Below are 26,565 nucleotides of genomic sequence, written 5' to 3'. Positions count from 1 at the left end.
GTATTATTTTAAATGAGTAGAGAAATAAAATGTAAAAAAATCCCAAAAATATGATAAACAATCTTGTTTTCCTTGAAAGCTTTTACTCAAGGTATTCCATGTACGATTATAAAAAAATCTGGCGCCCCATATCATGTTGGTATTGCTTACAATTTTAAGAGAAAAATATGTTTCTAACGAGATTTATATGGTCTTGGAAGATCTTACGCGTTTTTCATTGACCAGTTTTCAGCTTGTTATGCCTTTTAAGTGGTACAAAAACATATTGGGTCACTGTGCATAACAAATAAAAATATTTACCAATGACTCGATGAATCGACGAGCTTATTTGTCGATCAGAAACCTTAGTATTGGTTTGAAAAAAAAAAGTAAGTTTAGAGTACTGATATAATTTTAAATTACTGTGTTAACAATATACGAACTAGAACAATTCATAGTCACTTTTATCGCGGTTTGTACACTTCGCGATGCAACATTTAAGGATATTTTTATACATATTTAATTTCCTTTTTGGTATGATTTACTAGGTTAAAGAATATAACGTCTGTCTGCGGAAGAAAACGTCTTTCATACGAGTATATATGAAAGTACAATCAGTTCAATCCATTGTCAAATCGAAAGTATAACTTTCTCCAGTAAAACAATTGTGGACAGAACGGGCAACCAGCACAAATCTTCCTTTGTGAAAGAGAGTGTAACACAATTAGCAATGAATAGACCGAACAGGAACATTAACATTCATAAATAAATAAAATTGCGAAGATATGCTACGACAATGGATGATTATATGTGCTCAACTTGCCATACACATTTCCGGTAAGTTTGATAAGTAAAACACTCTAAATCATATAGAATTACAAATTTTAATTTTAAAAGATTTATTAAGATAATAACAATCACTAAATACTACTGCTACCTGCTACTGCTACTGCTACCTGCTACTACTACCTGCTACTGCTGCTGCTACCGGCTTCTGCTACTGATACTGATACTGCTACCTGCTACTGCTACTGCTACTGCTGTTGCTACCTGCTGTTACCTCTAAAACTTCTTCTTCTAAGTATTACGTATAATGATAAATGTAATAAAAAAGCAATATAACGTATATATCTTCCTACGTTTATGGTCCACGATTGTTTCTTATAATTTCAGATATTTCATTTCTATAACCTGTGTGTCCCTCGTTTGTAAACCATAAGGATTTTCCAAAATAATACTTTATTAATTATTTCTCCACTTTTACTCTTACGTTATTGAGGATGAGATGTGTATTTGTAAATAGTTTGAAACTTTTCAGCTCTTCTGTCCTACGTATGTGCAGCGAATAACAAGTATGGAACAATATCGGTGGTAGGACCGACTTTTGTAAACAGGGAGGTAACACTGAAAGCGACACCGTCCTACCCTTGGGGATGTGACGTAGAATGGAAATACAAAAAGGTCGGGGACACAACATTCCAAACAATGAATGGGACAAATGTTAAAAGATATTCTGATGATACGTCATTCCTTTTAAAATGGACGGCTTCAGTTGAATACAACGGATCTTATTTCTACGCTGGATGTTCAACAAACGAAACAATTCAAACAAGCATGATATCTATAAATATAAAAGGTAAATATCACTGATCGTTTCAAGGGAGTAACAACAACTTTCTTTTATGGTGTTTGTTGTATCATGTTTCCTGTTTGAGATCATTTGGGGTTCTACTCATTAAAGTCTTCTGACGCAATCTTGGTAGGATTTTTCCACAAGGTATGTCCATGTAATTACTTCGTTTAAAGAAATCAAAACATAGAATGTTAATCAGCTACAAATGCGAACAATGAGAATATCTCAACCTGATCAATCAGTTCATATCAAATAATTTCAATGGTTAAAGGAATAATTTAAAATATTAATTGTTAGAAAAAAAATCAATTACTACTTTCCACTTTACTTAATTGCTATATGGATATTGGTTCTATACAACCTCATTGAAATAGGATTTTGTTGTGATAATATCATTTATTGTTTAGTGACAAATTACAGATATTGTTGGACCTTGTGGAGCACTCGTTCTTCTAGGTCCGATTGTTCGCGGCGGGAACGTCAAACTTGGATATTTTCCGTCTGACTCTTTTATACAACGCCAAACTTACACTACCCGAATATGGAAGAAACACTTCCAGGACATTGAGATACAAGAAGGTTCTTACGAAGAGAGAATCGAGTCTGATTTTTTGTACATATTGACTATATTTAAATTCGAAGAAAGAAATGAAGGGACGTATATTTTAAATTGTTATTCATCGTACAATACGGATTCTGTGCAGCTTCATATTCCAGGTACATTGCTTTTACTTATAATCTATGTTTCTAGGTTAATAATTCATAAGCAGCAATATGATAACCATACGTTTGCATTTAAAAGGGGAAAATGTATTCCTATTGATTAAAATGATTTGTGTTGTTTTTCAGAGATTTCGGTTTACCCAGTTCTTGGTCCAAAATTCCCTGACTTTAATACAACAGAATGTATTTATGTTTATGCTGGCTCTGACTTTTATTGCAAAACTGAATTTGGAACCGAACCAGTAGAGGTCGTACTTTTATTCGGTAATGATTCATTTGTCCTTTCTGAAAACGACGAGAACAAAGGTGTTTACCGATACCAAAACGTTTGTCAACAAATAGCCGGAATGTCTAGACGGAATGTTATATGTCAAGTTTCTTATATAGCCCTTGAAACGCCTGACGAAGCGCACGGTTCATTATGTAGCGTAGGTAAGCAAATAAGAGACGCCTAATGACAAGCGTTGATTCATTATTCTTTGTTATAAAAATGGATTAAGTATAAAATTGAATGTTCTTACATCATAATGTATCAATTCCAGAGACAGGTAGCCTGCCTGTTCTAACAGTTCCTGAATTACTTCATGGAGAAATCTCTACACCTATCTGTGAAGTGCGAAATGCTATCCCAGCTCCGACTATAGAAATACACGTTGACAATGTCTTGCTAGGTGATGTTCAACAAACTGATGCATTTAATGAATCATCTCATATTTTTACAAGTTCTTTATTTTATGTTACTTTTCCTGAGTGAGTGTCATTGAAATTGTAAAACACAATATCAACATTGTATGTTTATGTCTTCTGAATCAAATTTTAATCGAGTGTGTCCTGTCCTGTTTTGTTTTAGATCCGCCGTCGGACCTTTCAATGTGCGTTAACGAAAATATTGATAACAGCAAAAATGATCCTGTCTGTTTCTTTAACTTGTCTTGTGAAACGGGTGAATCAAATCGCCCATGCACAATAGAATGGGTAAGCAACAACGACAATTTTAGGAACGTTGATAAGAACAATTTGACTATTGGAGGGAATAGTTATCATTTTAATTCCTATGAGACGTACAATGTCACTAAAGACATGGCTGGAGGAACTATTACATGTTTAACAAGATACCATCTCATTCAGATACAGACTATGAAGTATCGCCTCAAGGTACGTACTCGGTCTTATTGTAACGTGGAGTTATTCATTGACTTGAATTGCGTTTGCACTCCCAATTAAGCCGCGACTGCCAATTTAATGGGTTTTCTTTCTTTTTTTGACGGATTCTGTCTCCCGGCATGTATTTAAATATTATCTTATATTTAATTCATTCAGTTTTACCCCCTTGTTAAAGAATTTGATTAAATCTATAATACTTGTTATTTTATCTTTTTTGAATCCTTTTACATTGTATCTTGCTAAAATATGTATACACTACTTTTCGTATTAACGATGTATAATGTTCTTTGAAAGGAATGTATATTTATATCATGATATATTTTTTAAATCGATTGTTTTACCCATTTATAGCAGGAATTTGATAGTATACATCTTAAGAATGTATAATAGCTATTGTTTTGTAATAATTTAGCAGTTTTACTGTTTTATGTTCTAAACAATTTCTGCGCTTACTTTTGAGCTGATCCGACTTTTAATTTAAACATGACATCACATGTATATTTACCTTCGATAAAAAGGAGTGGTCGTAAAATGTACTGTGGATGACTGCAATGCTAAAGGACAATGGACGCTGCGATGGAAAGATGAAAATACTTCTGTTAAAAAAACATGTTATACAGCAGAGAAATGCCTGAATCATACGGGAGATAGAGAAAACACAGATATTTGCAAATCACAGGAACTGAATATTTCATTGACAGTATCCTGTTCAAAGACGACCGATGGTTTGTAATTAACACATATGATAGGGTTAGACAAAATAATCTCATGTTACATGTTAACAAAATGGATGTAACGATTAGGTAACATTCTCAATAGTTAATTTAAGCTGTGTTGTTAACAATTATTTATAGATATGACAGAAAATGCTTTATTTGGCCGAAATCAATTAGTAACGCTATTAAAAATGAAATCAATTAAGACTTGGACTTTAAAACTCGTCGCTTTAAAACATTGCAATTTTATTATGCATTAGAAACAAACTATTGCAGGTAGTCAATCCAAGGAAAGTGGCATTCAGACGTTTTCGTTAACATTCCCATTTTCTGTCAACAATGTACTTATTGGAACAGGCGTGATCTGTGGACTCTGCATCCTGTTTGTAATTGGAAGTAAGGATTTAAGTTCATGAATTATCTCATCTCTTTTATTGTTGAATGCAGTAAAAGTCATTTTTCTGCAAGCAGTCAGACCGTTACGTTTTTAAAGAACCCTTTGGAATAAACAATGATGTGTTTCCACTGCATTAACAAATGGTATCATTAGCGTAAGAAGATATTAACAGTCCGTAAGAGATTTTTCCAGTTTTCTGTTTTGTTTTAGTTGGACTTAACACTTTTTTTAGGTAGGTTGTCAGTCTGATTTACATAACGGACAATTGCCATAATGGAATATAAATGTTTTGTACAAAAAACATAAAGTAAAAACAATAGCATTGTATCTATCTTTTCGAATTTTCTTTATTTGTATTTCAATTTTATGTGTATTTATGTTATTAATGTTTAAATATTGCGTATAAAGTTCCAAAAGAAAATGAGTTTTCTGAATCAACTATCAATAAAAAATATAAAAATATCTATATAGACACTTTGACCAAACATTTGAGAACTAATAGTGATTATACATTTAGAAATATCCTTTTTTTAGGATGTGTATATCTTAAACGGCAAATGATTAGCACAGTCAGCATAACCGAAAAGTATGTATCATTTGTCATTTTGTTGTTTTGGTTCACAATCGTAAATGTCGGTTGCATGTTACAGAGCTGGATATATTTAATTGTTGAAATAAAATGCTATTGATCCAGTACATTTTTACGCTGGAGGTCAAGCAATGCATTGTCTAATGATTCTTGAGAGCATATATACATGTTACTCGTATTAGTACTTATTAAACAATTGTTGCGTTCTTATTTCAGTGTTGAAAATCACAGCGGTAAGATTATTTTTTATACTTTACTTTACTATACGTACATGCATAAATACTGTGTATACCCATTGAAAATCTGATCATCACCAGTGGATATAAATATCCATCTTTAGAGTTGTTTGTGCTTAACAATGGTTTTTTATAGTTAAGAATCTATATATCCTGTAAGTTACTTTACTTTTCCTTCGGGACGAAAAAAAGCAAATACACATTATAATCATGAAACATTCAAATACATTATATTACATGCCACAATTGATGACATACCATATCCAAATTCAATAAATAAACATATAAAAATTAGCTCCATAACACAATCAAATTATTCTATAAACGTTTCCAAATTAAAATGCCGTAGTTTTCTTTAAATATACAACTATTTTTTGTTTTATTCGATACACTATTAAAAAATTCAGTTTTGGTTTTGTAACCAAAAAAGAATGAAAGCATAAAATGAATATGTTTATGAAATATTACGATTGTGAAGACTGTTGCAACCTGGCGAATTCTAGGTTTGATTAAGTTAAGAAATTGTTTATTGCATTGCTATAATTAATAAAATAGTGACCATTGTTAGCCACACACACTTGTCAAAGACAGTCATTTAGGTATTTTATCCAGCTTAATGTTATTGGTTCTAGATCACTTTATCCTAGTATAATAAGCTTGATCCCTCTAAATTGACTTAATAATATTAATTAATGATAACTGAATATAACAGTCCCCTCGTCGGACAATGGCGTGCTACACATAACAACAGAAGGAGTCCAGTACGCAGTCGTGCAGAGACAGGCGGCCACACGGAGGACTGAAACGCAGGTAACTCACTTCACGTTGCGATGTTATCCTCAGGTTAATGAATGTGATGCAATGTCATCCAAAAGTACAATGTACAATGAACACAAATGGTCGACGTGTAGGTTAGGACCACTTATATAGAGAACATCATAATTGCAAATGTTAAGGCAGGTGTGCAACCATTCAAAAAGAATCCAAGCTTCATGTCTTAAAGGTTTAATATGTAACATAATACTTCCGGATGCCATGCAAGTTTAAACAAACAAAGATCATTTTCCGATGGGCTCTGTAATTTGTAATACTAATATGCAAACTTATTATGTCATTTGGTAATTATGACAATTTTATATATATATTGCAGCAACCACATGATGACGACAGCCTAACGTACGCCGAGTTGGACATCAATTTCCTACAAGAGGCTAACGCAAGGGTTTCGTTAAGGAGATATAATATTCCGACGGAGTATGCTGACATTGAGTTCTCCTCAACACAGGAACCTGAAAAAGAAGATTGTGCGTGCCAAAATGCATCAGACGAGTGTAAAACTAGATCAAAAACCAAACTATGTGTTCCTGAGTGTCTTCAGTGACTTGAAGCTTTTTCCCTTATAAATAAGAAGGCATAACAAATCCTCAAATATATATTGGTTTCTGTTTTACTGCCCGAATTCTTGCAAGGAAAAATGATACGCCGACGGAGTATGCTGAGTTTTCCTCAACACATATATCTGCTTAAGAAGATCATTTTACCACAATACATCAGCGAAGATCTAGATCAAAGACAAACCAATCTAACATAAATTTACTTATTGTATTGTTTCTTTATTGTAGTGCCTATGATTATGTTTATGCTTGTACATTTTATTTTGAACAGAAAGGAATATTTTTGAAACAAAGACCAATTAATCAAAAACAAAATGAAAATATTTATAATATTTAGAATACTGAGACTTTGATTGTTGATTTAACAAATGATTTATTCGGCACTAAGAGTGGACTTGTATACATGTACTTTTTGAATGGCAGTTTTTCTCTTATTCATATTAAGACATTATAATTACTGAAACATTGTTTGGTTACTGAATTTATTCCTCGAATTGACATTCATAGAACAGGTATACACTATTGTTTGTCAGGCAAACAAAGCATTAGGTTGCAATCATTTCAAGCAATTCACTTCATATTATCACTAATTTATTTATAACAACAGGTTAATATTTGTGTTCTTTTATACATATTTCGTTTAGATATACGAGCCTAAATCATTCCACTATATACGAGAGCACAGCTTTTTAAAAGTGTTACCGTCATTCATAAAAGGTACTTTTCTTCTTCATTGTTACTATTCTTTTCTCTACAATGCTTTTTTCAGGAAAGGTATGTGACTATGATATCAACCATTATTATCTTCCCTCACATATTTTATTTAAAATTGAATGTCTTCTAACAGCAATAGAATATGCATTTGATAGCCATTAGTCTGGCAATGACTCACAATGAAATTAAGATTGTTGTTCTCTCAATCATACTCCGTTGGAAACGTTCGTTTGAATTCAGCACAAACCGAAAGTGTCAGTTGTCCTCCCAAAAACACGTGGACGTTCGTGTTAATATGCAAAACTTTTATCATCTGTATGTATATAGCTTGTCATTATTTTTATTATTCATTATATACTTGTGTTTTTGAATTCCCGAAGTTTTGTAACAATGTATTCATTGGATTAAGTTAAGTTTAAATTCATTTTTGTAATTTTGTTCCCGATTCCTACTTTTTGGTTTAAGATGTTTACAGTAAATTTTAATCTTTTTTATGTTCCCTGATTTTATCCACAGAGTAAGTAGGTGTATGCTATGTTATGACATTGAATTTTTGCGCCAGTTTTCCAGTCATTAGGAAAACTAAGGATATGTGCGTGGTATTAAAGCAAATCACTTCCATGTTTGATAAATGTTACATCCTTGTCATACCACTTTTTTATTTAAATACTTTGTTAATGGTTATTTTTAGTTTGCTGTTGCTCCATATGATTTCTTTTAATATGATCGCAGCTTCTTTTACAATTTATGTATAGTACCCATGATTGTACTATAGTCATTGATTTATTGAAGTGGAAGAATATGTTGTTCAATATATTTTGGTATCAGATTTTTATAAATACTTAACAAATGCTTGTAATTTTGTCTTGATATGTTGAGTAATGAGCCGGTATAATTAATATTGTTTGAAATTGATTTGTACATATTATCATTGTAATTATGCATAAGAGTTATTAAATGATATTATTTAATTCACATCCACCTACTATTTTGCATCATATGACTTGCTTTGCATGTATCGTTGGTCATAATGAACTCATTCAAAAATTTATGTTGTATATATTGATACTGAATAAATGTTTTTCCTCTTAATATTGTATTATATTTATTAGAAATTGGCGCCAAACACATTGAAGAAAGTTGATAATTCAAACTGAACGTTATCTTAGTAAACACATATGGAAGACACAAAGAAATATGAAAACATGTGTCCTGAAAATCGTTAATAGATCACTGCATTGGCTCCTTCAACGAGCATTCATTGCGTATTATATTACGGTGGCACTAATTGATGCCACAACTTTTAGTTTGAGCTTTGAAAATGCTCCAACGCGTCTTCCTTTGTATTGCCAAGAGTTGAAACATTGAGCTACAGAACACGAATGTGGAATTTTACGAATGACTTTCGAAATGGAAACAAAGATATCAAGATTGACGGCAAGTTTTGGTATTTATGGTGTTAATTCAGTTTGTATCTGACGATATAAAAGCGAAAGTGTGCATTTAAGCTCCTAAAATTAATTGCGGGTATGCGCCAGTGGTTTCTATATTATAAGAAGAGACCGTCTAATTACGCATTTGTTTAACTTTCCGGACTTATACATCCACCGATGATGTAGTGATGACTGTAAATAGCACGATCAAATAACTCAAATAACAAAATCTGCGTTTTATGTATTAAACTCCATGAACATTACAAAGCTCAAAGTTAGCGGAAACAATCTCAACATTATATATGTCATACATCGGACATCGTTTTTTGCCTACGTCATTTAGATTGGATTCACCTAGTATTATAAATAATTAAGGAAACCGATATGAAACCACGCGCATATTTACATGCTTAACTATGTCTGCAAATGAAAGAAATATTATTCAGACGAAAGAATCATACACAAAACTATCGAGTTACAGTTAACACTGCACCTTGATACCAAAATGTAATAAGTGCAGATCTGGATTTGCAGGCAATGTTCGATTAGTGAATAATTGGTCATTATTGATGAACTAATGTAAAGTTTATATTCATACCACAAAAGTATTGTGTAAGGGTATAAACTTAAATGTGAAGTTGTTAGATTTAGAGATAATGAGAAATTTATATGTACTTTGAACCTCTATACAAGTCCTTTACATAACATTATATGCATTTACACTATATGCACTTTACAGTTATTAAAATAATTTCAAATTTGGCACATACATTCATAAAATCTTATGTAGCCTTTATGAAATAGCTTAGTAACCTCCCTTGCCATCCGGCCCTCGAACCATCAAGGTAGATTTTAGTGACGTTATTAGGATTTGTCATTCAAGAATATGTTATGAACTATAAATGTTTTCTTTAGCGAAGAAAACTTATTGAAAAGGGTATTAAAGGGTTAACATAACACGAAATCGAATAGTGGCATTTGAAATAACACGTCTTCGCTTCAATTCCAGGCTGTTTTACAGCATGTGTATGAGTTCTGAGGAAAATTGAGTTGATTTTTTTTTGTAATTTCAGCAAAATTTCACAGACAATTCAAAACACAATATGTCGATGATATAGGAAAAAAACCCATTAACATTTGGTAATATACTTTAATATGATATTTACTTTTATAAAAACGAAAATGACCACAAATATATCGTTACTTGAAAACAATGAAGAATAACGTAATACTTATTCTACTGGTGAAATAATGATTTAATTATTTAACAAACATCGCCTCCAAATGAATAAATCCGTCCGGAGCACCTTTTCCAACCTTTAAAATATTCTATACAGTAATTCAAACATAATTTTTTTAAGCCAATTTATTATTTAATGGTATTAATGATATAATATAAGTACAAAAAACACGTTTTTGTCAGAATATTCTATTTTGGTAAACGTTATAGCAAAATATTACTACTATGTATAATACACTGTCTTTCCAAGCATGTTTTAGGATGTCTTATATATGTTTATATTATTTTTTTTTCCTTGGTCATATATCCTAGAAGTAAAGCCGTAATTTCACCTTTTTGGTGGGAAAATGAATTAAAATACTAAGGAACATATATATTGGAATGGCGCCTGCCTTTCTAGGGGCTTTTACCTGTTTCGTGCCATCACGTTTTTTTTAGATATACCTAGATATTTCCTAGTTAAACCAGTATTGAAATTCATACAAAAGTATAATAATTTCTGCAATTGTTGATTAAATTATTGTTGATGTTTTTACAAACAATCGCTGACAAAATATTACAAATAATCAAATGGCCGTTACAAATATTTATCTCAATTCCATCACTCAGCTATAGGCTTGACGACGTTCACATTGTTTTTCCTTCTGCTCATAATGGCAACTGTATTACTGCTTGACCATGGGCAAAGACTGTATACCTTAATAAATTTCATTTCGTGCATAAGGGTGATACAATCATGTTTAACAATTGTTGTATGTTGTTGGTGACACAATTGCATATAGCATATACACAAAAAGAAAGAAACACTTATGTCATGTTTTCTTTGTTGATACACTATGGTTATGTGCAATATGAATATATATGTTCTTGTTTGTATGTTATGTTATATGTCTTTGGCGTTTACCCAGTGCCATTAAAGCGGGTTTATGTTAAAACGTTTTGCTACTGAGCCTCGGGCCTCCTGGTCACCGCTATAATGTTTTAAGAGAGTACATGTGTTTCTCAATAACGATAGGAAGTTTGTTTTGTGCCAAAACTTAACAACAGGACGGACACTGGAGCCACTATTAATATGCCTTTGTATTACGTTTTGTGATTTTTTTATCATTTAACTAAGAATATGTTATATAATATATGTACATTACACTTCATTTAGTAGGAGAAAGGTTGCTTCCATTTTTCTCTTTGATTGTATGAAATAAAAATTTACACCGCGCATGTTGTACTTGTTCGGTATGTATATGACAAAATGAGGTCCAGCGACTGTCAGCTTGCATGTTGTACTTACTCGCTATGTACATGACCTAAGAAATGTCAGCGCGCGATACCGTTCATGCTGCACTTACTCGCTATGTACATGACCTAAAAAATGTCAGCGCGCGATACCGTTCATGCTGTACTTACTCGCTATGTACATGACCTTAGAAATGTCAGCGCGCGATACCGTTCATGCTGTACTTACTCGCTATGTACATGACCTAAAAAATGTCAGCGCGCGATACCGTTCATGCTGTACTTACTCGATTTATATTTTTTACTGAATAAAAAGGTCACCGTGCGTAGCAGCGCGTGTTGTACTTACTTTCGGATTCTGATTAATTCTACCCTGATTTAGGTAAAGTGAATATAAAACTCTAATTGTAGATTATCAATTGGTCATATACAACTTAATCCCCCAAAAAATGTTATCCAAGTTTAACGTATACTTTTAATATATTAAGACAAGCAAATGAATCAGCCTTAATTATGCTAGAATATTTTCCAGCCCTCCCTTGGATGGTTTTCTTTCACATTCGTCTAGTGAAAGCTTGGCGCTGTACAAACTGATAAGATGGAAAATATCAAAGTATAACGTCTGTATCGCAAACGACCGGGCTTGGAAGACCGAGAGCGCCACATCTTCCATAAATATCTGAATATCATAACGTGAAATACTTTATTAAAGCAAAACCATGCGCACTTTATGTTCACTGATCGCAAAAGTAATGACCAATAGAACCGACTTGATTAGGCCAAACAGAAACATAAAGTCGCTTAATTTGTTGTAGGATGCTGAAATTTAAATCTAATTATAAAAAAGAGCAGACAAAATAGATATACGATTTAAACTCTTCGTATGTATATAAATAAATGAAAAACATTATATGGGTTAATACAGTGATATGGTCATTGACATTTACCTTTCATATGCAATGATCATAGGTGTGTTTTCATTTTGTATTTGATGAATATCCGGCGTAGAAGTCAGAGTTGCTGTATAACATTAAAGCATTTTATCTATAACAAAATGCCCCATTCTTTGATTTTCTTAACGTGTGGTCCATTCTTTGATTGAAAATGTGTACCGCCTTCCATTATGTTTTCCCAATCTACCTCACATCCCCAAGGGTAGAACGATGGCGTTTTTAGTGTAACCTCCCTGTTGACAACTGCAGGCCCTACCTCTTATATCGATGTATGTGTTCTGACTTTTTTGCAGAACAGATCATTTAAAAGAGCTAGAATAGTGGTTGTGAAACACGATGAACAAACGACGGTTTCATACGAATCAATAAAATATACTTTACTTTAATCCGAACAATTGTGCGGTCTACGAGATGGGAGGGTTCGGAAAAGTGTTATTTCAGGAATCGACATTAACCTTAAATTAAACTAAAAAAGGCCGGGCCGTTGACAATGACTGTCACACAGATCGATGCGTATTTAAAATAAACGGTGGTAGCTTGACATGTATCCCGAGCTTCGCGTTTAGATTGTTTTAGTGAACAGAAGTGATTCGAACGTCGTCATTGTTCCAACGTAGTAACAAAAGTGTATGTAACCACACAATACAACACTCACACAATATTATTGCAACCCTTGGTGTTAGGTATTAGGAAAGGTTTTATTATCATTAAAGTATAAATAAAAATATGTTTCTATTACCGTCTTGGGTGCTCAGTGAGTTAAACATTTCGCTAGGATGGGGTTAAAACGTTCAACATGACCATAACGATATCAGTCTCGACCAATCAAAACGCTCGTTACATTAGGTAAGGCAACATTTCGTCATCGCGCTCATTTTGGAATTCCAACTGAAGAATTTTGGCTATCGCTTATTTCTGATGATGATAGAGGGACTCTTTATGATATAAAGAACATATTTATTCTCATCGCTTGCGTTCATTTTGTTTTGTTCACAGGTTAATATCCTGAGAAGTCTTAATTTTAACTTAGTTTAAAAGTCTTTTTTTGATTGGCTATATGCAATCAGCAGGGTTTTCTATAGCCAATCCCAGCGAATCTCTTAAACGGAGGATCGTTTCAGATTGGCTAAAATGTTCGCTGTTATCACTCAGAATCAGAGCGATTGCACCAGAGTGTTTTACGCATGGCAATATCGCTCTTGTGTACGAAAATGGTATAGACTATGAGATAAAAAAATCTAAACATTGGTAAGAACCATAGAGGGTCACAACACAACAACACACACACACACACACACACACACACACACATATATATATATATATATATATTAAACTTTTCTAAAAATTAATAAATGCTACGCCTTGGAAATGTCAACGAAACTACAGTTCACTAGGATGATAAAGCAAATTTACAAGTCCTTATCCTGACATTTGTTTCAACGTCAAACATTACAGTATAATTTCAACAAATATAGTAAAGCCTAATCGAAGCCAGGATCGACTAGAGGAAAACAAACAATGCAGTATAATACCGCAATACATTCTGCCTTTAGGGCATTACAAATATCAACCGCAAAAAATGCATCCGGGCTGCGGTTTGTTCACACAAACACACACGCACACACGCACGCACGCATACACGCGCGTACGCACGCACGCTCGCGCGCACGCACGCACGCACGCACGCACACACACACACACGCACACACACACGCACACACAATGCCCTTACAAATGGAAACATGAACATATTAAGTCGCTAGACATTATTTACGATTTAATAATATCACCAATGACTCAATAAAACGACAAGCCTATTTACATATCGGAAACCATAATATTTGCTGTTTTGTCGTTATACGAACACGAACATGTTTCCATTCTTAGTTAGTCAATTATAATGCGGTTTGAACAACTTAACGATTCAACATGTAAATACATTGTTAAACCTTTTTCATTTCCTTTTGAATATGACTTACTGAAATAAAGAATATAACCCATGGCGGATGAATACTTTTTCATATTCATAACGAGTCATTCATCCTTTTTACATCAAATGTTTCAAAGGGTTTCCGGTACTTAAGATCAACAAATGCAGAAAGAATGAATGACCAACACTTATCCTTTTTGGGACGGTCTGTTTCTATTTTCTGAAAATGAAACGTAACTAGTTAGCACAATTGAAAATAATTAGGAATGAACAACCACACTGGCATTAAGGAATACATAATTTTGCGGAGATATGCCACTAAATATTATTATTGGATGCTTATATGCGTTAAATTTGCCGAACTCGATTCTGGTATGTTGTATTAGTAAAGCGCTCTATATATGACAATAGTTATAGTGATAATTACCATCATTACTACTACTACTACTACTACTACTGCTACTGCTGCTGCTGCTGCTGCTTCCGCTGCTACTACCACTACTACTACTGCTACTACTACTACTACTACTACTTCTACTACTACTACTACTACTACTACTGCTATTGCTACTGCTACTGCTATTGCTACTGCTACTGCTACTGCTATTACTACTACTACTACTAATACTACTAATACTACTACTACTACTGCTGCTGCTGCTGCTGCTGCTGCTGCTGCTGCTGCTGCTGCTGCTGCTGCTGCTGCTACTTCTACTACTACTACTACTACTACTACTACTACTACTACTACTACTACTACTACTACTACTACTACCCTCTCCTGTGTTAACCATCGAAATTTCCTTAAGAATGCTTTATTATAGTTCAATATGTACTGTTTTGTCATTTAGAGTGAGATTTGTATTAATAAGTTGTATGTAAGTGTCGTTATTTAGGTGAGATGTGTAGTCGTTAATTGTTTGCAACCTCTATTTCAGCTATTTTCGGCAACAACTTTGTAGCCAGGAACAAGTATGGAATGATTTCAGTAGTAGGGCCAGCTTTTGTGAACAGGGAAATTACATTGATACTGACACAGTTCTATCATTGGGAATGTCACGTAGAATGGAGATACATAATGGACAGGGGCACAACATTCAAAACACTGGATGAGACAAATGTGAACAGATATTCGGAAGATGGGTCATTCTTTTTGAAATGGACGGCCTCAGCTGAATACAACAAGGCTCAGTTCTTCGCCGTCTGTTCAACAAACATAACAATTAAAACACAAATGACATCTTTAAAAATGAAGGGTAATTAATTGTTATTTGATTTTGTTTGCTGTATTTTGTTCCATATTTATTGTCACCTGGGCTTGATTCATTCAAGCCTCCTTACACTATCTTGGTAGGTGTTTTGCCACTGGGCCTATCCATGTAGTTTCTGTTGTAATATACTTTGTTTCTTGTTCCGCATTGAACCTGAGAGTATAATTTCGGCTTTTCCAGAAATGCGAAAAACGTAAATTGACAATTGGTACTAAGTACCTAGTTTCCTGTTTTAGATATTGCCCTGAACAAGCCCATACTAACTATTTTTTCGTTGTGACGTTTACATTTATTATTTAGTTACAATTTACAGATATCGTTGGTCAATGTGGAGCACTCGGGCTTCTAAGTCCTGTAGTCCTCGGCGCGGACGTCGAACTTGGATATTTTCCATCTGACCATTTTATTCAGCGCGAAACTGACACTAGCCGAAAATGGAAGAAAAACAAACACGAGATACAGCTTCGTGGGGATTGTTACGTAGAGAAAAGAGTTACTGACTATTTGTACATATTGACTATATTTGACTTCAAAATAACAGATGAAGGAACGTATATTTTAAATTGCTATCCAGGTGGTAACACGGAATCTGTACAGCTTAATATTTCAGGTACTTGCTTTTACTTCACGGAGTATTCTAGCTTTTATATTGGTTTTGTTTTGATAACTATCAACTCAGCTAGGGAAAAAAAGAAGTCATATTAGCAAAATGAGAAACGTGTATACAATGTAATGATTTTTTTTTGAAATGTTATATGTATTTCAAGTATTTAAAAGTTAAACGGTATTCAAACTGATTTAAACTATCTGTGTGTGTTTTTCAGAGAGACCGAGTTTTCCAGTTCTCGGTCCAAAGTATTCTGACTTTAATACGACTGAATGTATTTATGTTTATGTTGGCTCCGACTTTTATTGCAAAACTGAAAATGGAACAGAGCCCGTACAAGTAGCGCTTATAATTGGCCAGGACTCATTTGACTTTGCTGAGAGCAAAGGAAACAGAAGTTGGTACATATTCCAAAACGTTAATCAACAAATGGCTGGACTGTCGAGACAGAATGTAACATGTCAGGTTTCAAATGCAGCCCTTGAAACACCTTATGAAGTGCATGGCATGCTATGTAGCGTAGGTAAGAAAAATAGATACCCATCAGGACAACCTTTGATTCATTTTTTGTGATGGTAAAATATATAAGATTGTGTATAAAATTGAATGCTGTGAAATCCTTACGTTTGAATTCTAGAATTCGGCAGCCTGCCCGATCTAACAGTTCCTGAAGAACTTCGTGGAGAAAGATCTAAATCAAACTGTGAAGTGCGAAATGCTATCCTAGCTCCGACGATAGAACTACACGTTGGCAAGGTCTTGCTAGCGGATGTTCAACAAACTGATTCATTTAATGGATCTTCTCATACGTTTACCAGCACAGCAATGATGCAAAGGACTAGCAAAACATGGAATGGAAAACAAATGTGCTGTACCAGTAAATCTATTTACGATTTTGGTTTTGAAAATGTGTCAGTATGCAAAAACATCAGAATGAAATGTAAGTTTTACTTGGAGAGTATCGATTGTATACAACATCAGAAATGCATAATTCATTTAAAATACCAGCATTTGCCGTGGTGGTTTTGCATGAATCGAAGATAAATATTTATTATATTTTTTGAGTGTGTGCCATTAATTAAAAAAATTAAATAGCATTGTATGATTATGTCTTGCGAATTGCACATTATCTAAGATTTTACCCTGTTCTGTTTTTAGATCCACCGCCGGACCTCTCGATTTCCGTTAACAAAATGGTTGAAAATAACAACAATATGTCTTTCTGTTTCTTAAACATCTCTTGTGAAAGGAATGAATCAAATACGCATTGCTCAATTGAATGGTCGAGTGACAACGAGAATTCGATATACGTTTATAGCAGCAACTTGGCGAATGGTGACAGTGTGAATTATCGTTATGTTTCAAACGTGATTTACAATGTCACTTAGGCCATGGCTGGTGGAACCATTGCATGTTCAACAAGATGCGATCATTTGCGATCTAATTCAAATACAATCTATAAGTTATCTTGTTCAGGTACGTACTCGATCTTAATATCTTTTAACAACTCTCGGTTAAACTTTAAATCAAACAGAGACTGTAATTTTCATTGAACTTCTTTCATTGTAAAATCACCTTTTCTAACACATTATTCAACACTGCGTAGTCAAATCATAATGTTCGACATCATCTTAATGTGCTTTGTCTTTTCCCTTTAGCATTAATTGTCTATTGTTTCAGATTTCCCTTTATGTCTTTTTATGGAGACGTCTATTGTGAAAGAAAGCAATCCTAAAATTCTAAACTTAACCTGCAATACTGGTGGAACATGCATGCCATGTGCAATTACATGGAGCACAAACTTCGTCTTTCTTCATCCAATATCGACATCGCAATGGACAAAGAACATTGGATTCGGATATACAACTGTTTCAAATGCTCTTTACTTCATTACTAAAGATGTGGACGGAAAACGGATACAGTGTTCTGCAAACTGCGGGAACGATTCATCTTATTCAAAACATGACACATACAAAATTTCTTTTCAGGCTTTTCTAGGTACGTTAGTTGCCATTATTTTGAATAAATTATGTGACATGCAATAAATACAATAATATATTGACGAAACAGCATAGTTACAAAACCTTACTAAGCATACTGAAGTACTTGTACAGCAAATGTTATCTAATTGCAGAAGGATCTAACAACGCTACACCAGTAATTGCTATTAAACAGAATATTATCTAAGCATGCATTTACAATTATAATACTTGGACAAAAAGATGAGTAGCATAAAATTTACTAACCAAACTAAAATAACATTGCATCACCTGTTTTCTAATTGCAGAAGCAGCTACCAACCCTGCATCCGTTGTAGCCCTACAATTGCATACGGTCCTTTATGCCTTATCTGCAATCCTACTACTTCTTCTTGTTACAACGTTAACAGTGCTTCTATTTCGTCGATGCAAACCTCAGGGTACTTGTTGAGACACTTTATATGAAAATAAGACAATATTTGTTTAATCGATGAAAATATTTTAAACGTTAATTGAGTTATTTGTGATCGCTGGTTTCGCCTTGTCAGTATCAATATAATAGTTATGCTCTGAAGAAGCCTCGTGCAGATAGGGACCATAGTAGACATGTGTACGATGATGTCCAGTCTACTGTTGATTCAACTACGCTTCACGATCAAGTAAGACTTCTTAAATATAGTACCATTAAATGCATATTTTACAAATGGTTAGATAAAAGCATTACACTGTTTTCAGTGGTTATGTATCACTTAAGAGCAAACAGCATACCCAAGTTGTCTTAGCGCTGCTTGTGATGGTGTAAAGTATCATATCATTTATAACATTGAACAGGACTCAATATCAAAATACTGTTTTCATCTCCTTATGTCTATTATATCATCTATATCATAATACATTTTAAAGAGAAGAATATCTACAAGTGCCACTGGGAACACATCTCCAATATCGGTTATTGAAGAGCACCAAGTCCATTCAAACTACGACTATGTGGATGCCTCATTTGACCATACAACTTCTGCTTCTTATATCCACGCGATATAAAGCAACTTATATGATCAATCAAATTGTAAGAGTAAGCACAACCAACATATTTGTTTATGATAGCTATTTTTGTCAATATTCGTAAACATGTTTTTTATGAACTTTCTAATCTTTGTGTCGAACTTCGTTGTCATGATATTCCGATTATGTCGAACATTTATCGAATGTGTTGGGTTTGGTTAGTCATGTTTTGTATTTCGGTTATATCGAATGTTCCTAATCCCTTAGTATTTCCCGAGATTCCAACGACTTAGACATAGCAAATTTTGACTGTATATTATATAGCTCTAAAACATTTTGTAAAAGAAAATGCAAAGCTTGGAATACACTATTTACACTTAAAATACTAATTTAATAACATGTATGTCATTATATAATAAATTATATTTGCCTATCGCATATGTGAGAATGAATAAAATATCTTGTATCGTTGGTCATATCCGTCTATATTGCATCATATGACTTACATTGCTCGTAGCGGTATAATGTTGTATATATTGCTACTGAATAAATGTTCTGCTTCTTATTCTTATTTAATTGATTAATAATAGGCGCATAAACATAGCTGCAAACATAATAAAGACAATTTATAATTCAAAACTGAACGTTATCTAATTAAAAAGAAAGCAAATGAAGGAAAAGAAGGGTAGGAAAACAATAATGTCACAAAACGTGCCCTTATGATGATAAAGAAGGGAATGTTAACAGAAAATGTCTTAATGAAGATCACTACACCGGTTGCTTGTTCGAGCATGCATTGCTATTACAACACGTTGACAATCAATGAAACCACTACCTTTTGTTATGCCTTAAAATGCTCCAACGCGTCTTCCTTTGCATTGCCAAAGAGTTCAAATATGGCGCTACATAACCCGAATATAGAACTTTACTCGCATGAAAAGATAAGATACCGTTCTCAATGTTTACGTCCAATTTTAACACATACCGAAATGTAGTACCTGAAATGTACAGGGCATAGAATGAAACCAGTCGTGAAAACCGTCTAATTATTATATTTTATCTATTCAAATACACCATAAAGACAAAAACAACACACAGCATTACTACTACAATTATTTGAAGGTCAACTCGAAAAAAAGAGAACTACAGGCTACAATGACAAAACTCTTCTGACTAGTATCAGCAGACATTAGCAGAGATAATGCTCTTTATTAAGCAAACACAGCTTTTCAACTTGTGGCATACGTTTCCAGTAAAGTTATTATGTACAATCCAAAAACAGTCAATCAACTGGGTTTTTTACCGCGTGGTTATAAATACCGTGCATGATGATACTAGGGTCCTCTTTTATGGTACTACATCTCAGGTTTTTGCCATCCAGTAGTCAACGCATAATAAAAGTGCTTCCATTATTTGTTGTTTTCTATAAAACGTAAGCCCTCTATCTTAACGGTAGGCATGAAAACTCTTTTATTGCCATTTTTATGAACATAAAAACTATAGATTCTGAGTAGTCGTATTCTTCAACTGCATTTGTTTCCATGTAGGTTTAATTTCTTTGTTTTTAAATGTAGTTATCTAAAGACTTCGTTTGAACAAAAACCAGAAAAAAACGACAATGAAAGTTCCTGGGCTTACTTCTACATATCCAACATGAAATAGCATAATAACTTTGCTATTTAATAACTGCTATTGGTACAACAGCTTAAAACAGATAGTTACTAAAAGGAATTGTAAGATATGGCCGTGAAAACAAACGATATCCATAATAGGTATTAGTGACACACGGTTGGAAGTCCGAGTGGGAACGAACCACGCAAGCCGAGAGAAGCTAGGCTGACCCGTTGCATTAAGTGTATACACAAAGTGTAATAGCATTTTGTTAATGCTATAGTGTCCTTTAGCCTACCCGTGCTGGAATAGCGTGAAGACAAACGAACTCCATAATAGGTATAAGTGACACACGGCTTGGAGTCCGAGTAGGAACGAACCACGCAAGCCGTGAGAAGCTAGGCTGACCCGTTGTATTAAGTGTATATACACAGTTTTACTTTTTACATTTTGCTAATGCTATAGTGTCCTATGGCCTACCCGTGCTGGAATAGCTTGTTAACCCAACAACTTCTGTCTGCATTTAAACGATCCTTTTGCCAATAGTCAATGCAAAATCTGCAATACAATACGTGATCTCCTGGCAATGCAACCACCAATTGCCAACAGCCAATGCAACATCAGCAATCTCATGGCAACGCAACGCAACAATGCAACCACCAATTGCAAATAACCAATGCAACATCAGCAATCTCCTGGCAATCCAACATAGCGCAATCATGTAACCACGAATTGCCAATAGCCAATGCAACATCAGTAATATCCTGGCAATGCAACGCAACGCAACAATGTAACCACCAACTGATAAATGCCCATGAGTTTCCAGTTTTGATTCATCACAATGATCACTAGGTAAGTGTTTTATGTGTTGATGTTACATAACATCGTCAAAAGTATTACTACACATAGCAGTTACACGTGTAAACGTGGGAGTTTGTACCTGTTATTACAAGGTGACACTCAAGATAGACCCCGATGGCGATTAAGAATCCATTGTTCCTCGACTGTTGGTTGGCTTTTCTCTATCCCGACGAACAACCCATGCAGAGACATCAATCCGTGTGTACTATACTCAAACCGCCGCTGTGATGTAAAATACTGTAAAATACAATAATACAAAAACAGCAAAATTATACATAATGTCTGTTTAGTATCTTATTCAGTGATTCTTACAATATAATGTGTATTTATTTCCGCATGCATTTGGTAATTTAATTATGAATGGTACGTATATGGGGTTTCTTAACTATTTAATTAACTGGCATTTTTCATCAATCAAACGATATCGTTGGAGCATGTACACGTTATATATACATAGTGTCTGTTAAACACTTTATAAAGTGTTTCTTATAACAGTACTGTAATTATCCATTTAATGCAGATGAAACATGTACTAGTAATATATACATGGTGTCTGTTAAAGCTGCATTCTCACAGATATACCATTTTTACAACTTATTTATTTTCGTTCTTGGAAAGAGCATTTTTTGGCATAAATTTCTGCAAACCAATAATATAATATCACCGACAAAAAATCAGGTCGTAGATTGTCATATTTCCGTTCGAAAATTATGTTGATGATGATGATGATGATGATGATGATGATGATGATGATGATGATGATGATGATGATGATGATATGATGATGATGATGATGATGATGATGATGATGATGATGATGATGATGATGATGATGATGATGATGATGATGATGATGATGATGATGATGATGTTGATGATGATGTTGATGATGATGATGATGATCATGATCATGATCATGATCATCATACAACGTTACCACATTATTGGGACAACAATGCATTATAACTTAATATTAATGATTATCGTCTCCGCCCTTGATATTATCACGGCTCGTTAGGGCGATTATGGCATAATTGCCTGACGAAGACGAGATCGTGCACACTGACGTCATTTTCGCAAATAAAAATGGCCGCCGTATATTTGGTAGGCAAACATTTAAATATTAAACATAAAAAGCTTTAAAGGGATTAATATGGAACTATCGGTGCAAGAATAGTAAAATTAGTTTTACCAATAATAAAACCCTCCGCGTAGTAACAAGAACTACCCGAAACCGTACCGGATGTTAACATTCGGTAAAGGTCATAAAGCAATGAGACAAGAAAATGTTTGGTTGAAACCTTTTGTTTCACTTTATTCGCTGAGAAATGTTGATTATTCCAGCGAAATGGCTAGGGTCATTCAAGCCGAGATTCTTATGAAACTGCTCATAGGCTTGATCGACCCTAGCTGTGCCCACCAATTGAAATGAACAACAAATTAAGCCAATGTTAAACAGGAAATATTTGAAAAAGTGCAGGCTTATTCTGAAAACACGTACGAAAAGGTTTGCTATTTTGATTTCCAGTCACTCGTTATTTTTCGCAGCTAATGCCATTTAAAACCATTTTGTTTATCTCAGTTTCAAGACCTTCAGACTACATGATAATTATATGACATATCCTTCATCATTTCACAAAATCATGGTTTTAATTTGAAACCATTGGCAAATTACAAAACATATGTATTATACAGGATAATATATGGATGACCATGGATTTTGGTTGATAATTGCCCCAGTGGAAATAATTACCATCGGGCAATTATTCCTTCCACTGGGGCAATTACCAACCTAAAGCCATGGTCGACCATGTACTATTCTATAAGTAACAACGTTGTATGAAAAATTACAAGGTATAAAGAAAGCATTGTATTTTGGTCCTCTTACAGGTTTGTTCAAATCGTGCCCCTGATTGTAAGCATGTTCCAAAACGTGTTTATTTTGCTATACGTTCAATATATTTTGGATGTAACTTATACCCAGCCAGATTGATATGGCATATAACCGTAATGGTATCAAGATCATGAATATCCTATCGTTAGTCAATAGAAATTTGACTTTGGATATCGAACAAATGTATTATAAAGACTTTTCATTTAATTATTTGCAAGAAATAAAGTAGTTGCCACAACGTCAAAACAACGCGGCGTCTACAGGCAGGTATACGATATCAATGTTTGTACGGCATTGGAAAGCATTTCCCTCATTTGCTCATATATCAGGACGGTAACTAGTACACAAACCAAGTAGCGTGCGCATACATTTCCATAATATTATTCTCTGATACTTATTATTAGTATAGATAAATACGCTACTCATTGATCGGCGACCTCGATAGCATCCGAAAGAACGGTTACTACACCAACTAATGTCGTGATTAAAATTATGTAACTCACGCATCGCGTTCGTGGATATTTTCAGTGACGCGGGTAGTGATTTCAGTAACTATAACACCGTTGTAAGTTGACTGGGTTTCAAATGGAACAATTGAAATAGTGCATTAAACTTTGAATGTCACTAATTGGGAACATAACGTCAACACAAACATCCTGGTATGCAATGTCGCAATTTGGGTCTAAGGGGATGGGAAAAATAAATAGAAGTCAAATTGTTTTTTTGTTTCGAATTTCATATGAATCGGAATTTAATTTTGAGTTATGACCGAAAAGTTCATGACAGTATAAGTATGCAATACACAAATCGATTCGTCTTAATTAACATTATACATTACCAATGAATACTTTGATGATCTATATTTAAGTCACCAAAGACATTTGTTACATAGTAAATTATGAAGTTTTAAGTATGGAAATCAAATGCATATTTAGAATGGACAATATGAGCTAAAAGAAATGTATGACAATTATTTAAATATATCCTCACGATACTGATGATGTGTAAATAGTTGAGTTTGTTTATATTACTTGACATGCTTGTATTAAAGAGACAAAGCCATCAAAGTGTAAAATAACGAATACTGAAAGCTATGCCTTCGCTAAACACAAAATATATTCGGTCCTATCACTTGCATTTGATAAAGGCAAGGTATTCTTCCTTTCCTGAAAATAGTGAACACGGTATTTCTACCTTATGAGACGAACGTTGATCACTGAAAATATTTTAGAACCCACCAGTCATTTAATAAGTGTGCGTTTTTAGCTAGTAGAAATACCGTGTTTTTGCACCTTTTTTTTCAAATTAAACACGGTATTCTTTATATAAGAACCATTGTTTACGATATTGATTGATTTTGCTAATTTAAAGCATAAGGTTTAATAAACACATACAAAGGCATAATCGATAAAGGGACGTTGAACCCGCAAAGCAATGCTAGAAAATAATAGTAAAGCCTCAATAGTCATCTCCCCTTGGCGATTAGTTTTAGTTCTACATAGGGCATAGAAGACAATAATTGTCCATTTAAAAAAGTTAGTGTTTGCTTGTTTAATACGTTTTATTTATACAATAGATAATAACAATTTTATTCTCTAATACGAGGGAAATGTGGATGCTTCACGTAACTGGATATTCAAAACTTGACAACATTGTGTAATAACCTTTAATTTAAGCTACACGAAAGATTGTCCTCTTTGTAAAAAAGATACTGTTTTAATATTTTCGAAAAAACTCTCTCCTAAAATGTAGGAACTGTGAACTCAGTTATTTTAAATACTAAGACTAGTGCATATGTAAATTAAGTATGTATAGTATTTATTTTACCATAATATTTGGTTGATTTATAAGCTAGTTAATAGGCAAAGGGAGATTAAACCGAAGTCATAGCTAATATCGGGAGCTGCAGTAAACTACCTGAAATTCTATCTCATTCGCCTTACTCTGGTGTCAATACAATGGTCATAGGAAAGTTGATATACAAATGCTATGCTGAAAGTTAAAGATTATCTCCCGAATTTATACTTAGCCAATATACGAAGGTGTTTACAATCAAACTATTATTACAAATTAACAAGTTTCAAGTGTTTCAAAATTGATTCGCAATCGGCATAATTTGCCTTTGGCTATTTTCAAATATAACCACTTTATGTACAAACAACATACACAATGTATGTTTATCACTATACAACTTATTTCTTTAAGAAATAGCGAAAACAATTAACATTTCTTCTCTGTGTTCCATAGCATGATATACAAATTTTGCAAAATTGTCAACAGTTTTCTTATTTAAAGTAGACACGAGGTGTTCATTTCTGTGCTGTTCGTAAGGCTTAGAGCATAATATAAAATGATATTAAGATTCTCCAGTATTATATGTACATAACTTGCAAGTTTTGTTTTCTGTCATGGTGTTGGTGTTTCTACCCGTTTCGATCTCCAAGCAATGAGATGAGGCCTGAATGCATAAGCGAGTCTTGTTTAAACATGACGTTCAGCCAGTACTGAACTGCGCGTTCATTATAAATTAACGAAAGGTATTGCCGCACGCAATTTTCCCTAATTCACCGTAAATCTTAGTCAATATATCTCACGTTTTTATACAAAAGGTCGGTACAAAAAATATCAAAATAATATTTGAAAGTGTATGCAACGCAATGATCCATCGTTTTTTTTTTATATAAGTTCTGTAACGTTATTTTAAACCATATGATCACTGAATTTAAGTAAACAGATAAGTTATTACTAATGTTATAAAACAACCTTGACGAATTGACCACTATCAGTCAGATTTGGCCCATAATCAAGCTTGCCTGAAATCTTATCGCCATAAACATTCTATAACACTTGAGAAGGGTTGATGGAAACATGACGATGCAGGAGTGTAATAATGCATTTATAAATCATAGGCAATTACTCTCAACGTTATGGTCAGATTTTGCCCAAAGTCGACAGGATAGAGATATTATGAAAGTGTATAACGTATCAAAGTTTAAATAAGAT

The 26,565-nt window shown here is 33.7% G+C and overlaps 2 protein-coding genes across 3 annotated transcripts; both read left to right on the top strand.

Moving 5' to 3' along the window:
* Positions 1–718: 718 nt before the first annotated feature.
* Positions 719–3,089, top strand: LOC128235774 (uncharacterized). The gene is made up of 5 exons (XM_052950572.1): positions 719–816; positions 1,298–1,615; positions 2,033–2,329; positions 2,462–2,767; positions 2,878–3,089. Exons 1-5 carry the CDS (start codon positions 765–767, stop codon positions 3,087–3,089), a joined length of 1,185 nt encoding a protein of 394 aa, XP_052806532.1. The 5' UTR covers positions 719–764.
* A 108-nt stretch (positions 3,090–3,197) lies between these two features.
* Positions 3,198–7,850, top strand: LOC128236202 (uncharacterized). 2 transcript variants are annotated; one of them, XM_052951089.1, is made up of 8 exons: positions 3,284–3,310; positions 3,464–3,490; positions 4,018–4,224; positions 4,492–4,611; positions 5,147–5,198; positions 5,418–5,434; positions 6,150–6,247; positions 6,588–7,850. In XM_052951089.1, exons 1-8 carry the CDS (start codon positions 3,295–3,297, stop codon positions 6,816–6,818), a joined length of 768 nt encoding a protein of 255 aa, XP_052807049.1. In that variant the 5' UTR covers positions 3,284–3,294; the 3' UTR covers positions 6,819–7,850. The 2 variants fall into 2 exon arrangements, with proteins under 2 accessions (XP_052807048.1, XP_052807049.1); XM_052951088.1 differs by having other exon boundaries at positions 3,198–3,490.
* The last annotated feature ends 18,715 nt before the right edge of the window (positions 7,851–26,565 follow it).

Source organism: Mya arenaria, chromosome 5 (genome assembly GCF_026914265.1).
Source record: "Mya arenaria isolate MELC-2E11 chromosome 5, ASM2691426v1".
Classification (NCBI taxonomy): Eukaryota; Metazoa; Mollusca; class Bivalvia; order Myida; family Myidae; genus Mya; species Mya arenaria.
This window is presented reverse-complemented; position numbering and strand designations above follow the sequence as displayed.

Coding starts and splice junctions, on each gene's coding strand:
- LOC128235774 (XM_052950572.1), top strand. CDS start 765: ATGCTACGACAATGGATGATTATATGTGCTCAACTTGCCATACACATT. Junction 2,330..2,461: donor TGTGCAGCTTCATATTCCAG/GTACATTGCTTT, acceptor GTTGTTTTTCAG/AGATTTCGGTTTACCCAGTT. Junction 2,768..2,877: donor CGGTTCATTATGTAGCGTAG/GTAAGCAAATAA, acceptor TATCAATTCCAG/AGACAGGTAGCCTGCCTGTT.
- LOC128236202 (XM_052951088.1), top strand. CDS start 3,436: ATGTTTAACAAGATACCATCTCATTCAGATACAGACTATGAAGTATCG. Junction 3,491..4,017: donor CTATGAAGTATCGCCTCAAG/GTACGTACTCGG, acceptor TTCGATAAAAAG/GAGTGGTCGTAAAATGTACT. Junction 6,248..6,587: donor CACGGAGGACTGAAACGCAG/GTAACTCACTTC, acceptor TATATATTGCAG/CAACCACATGATGACGACAG.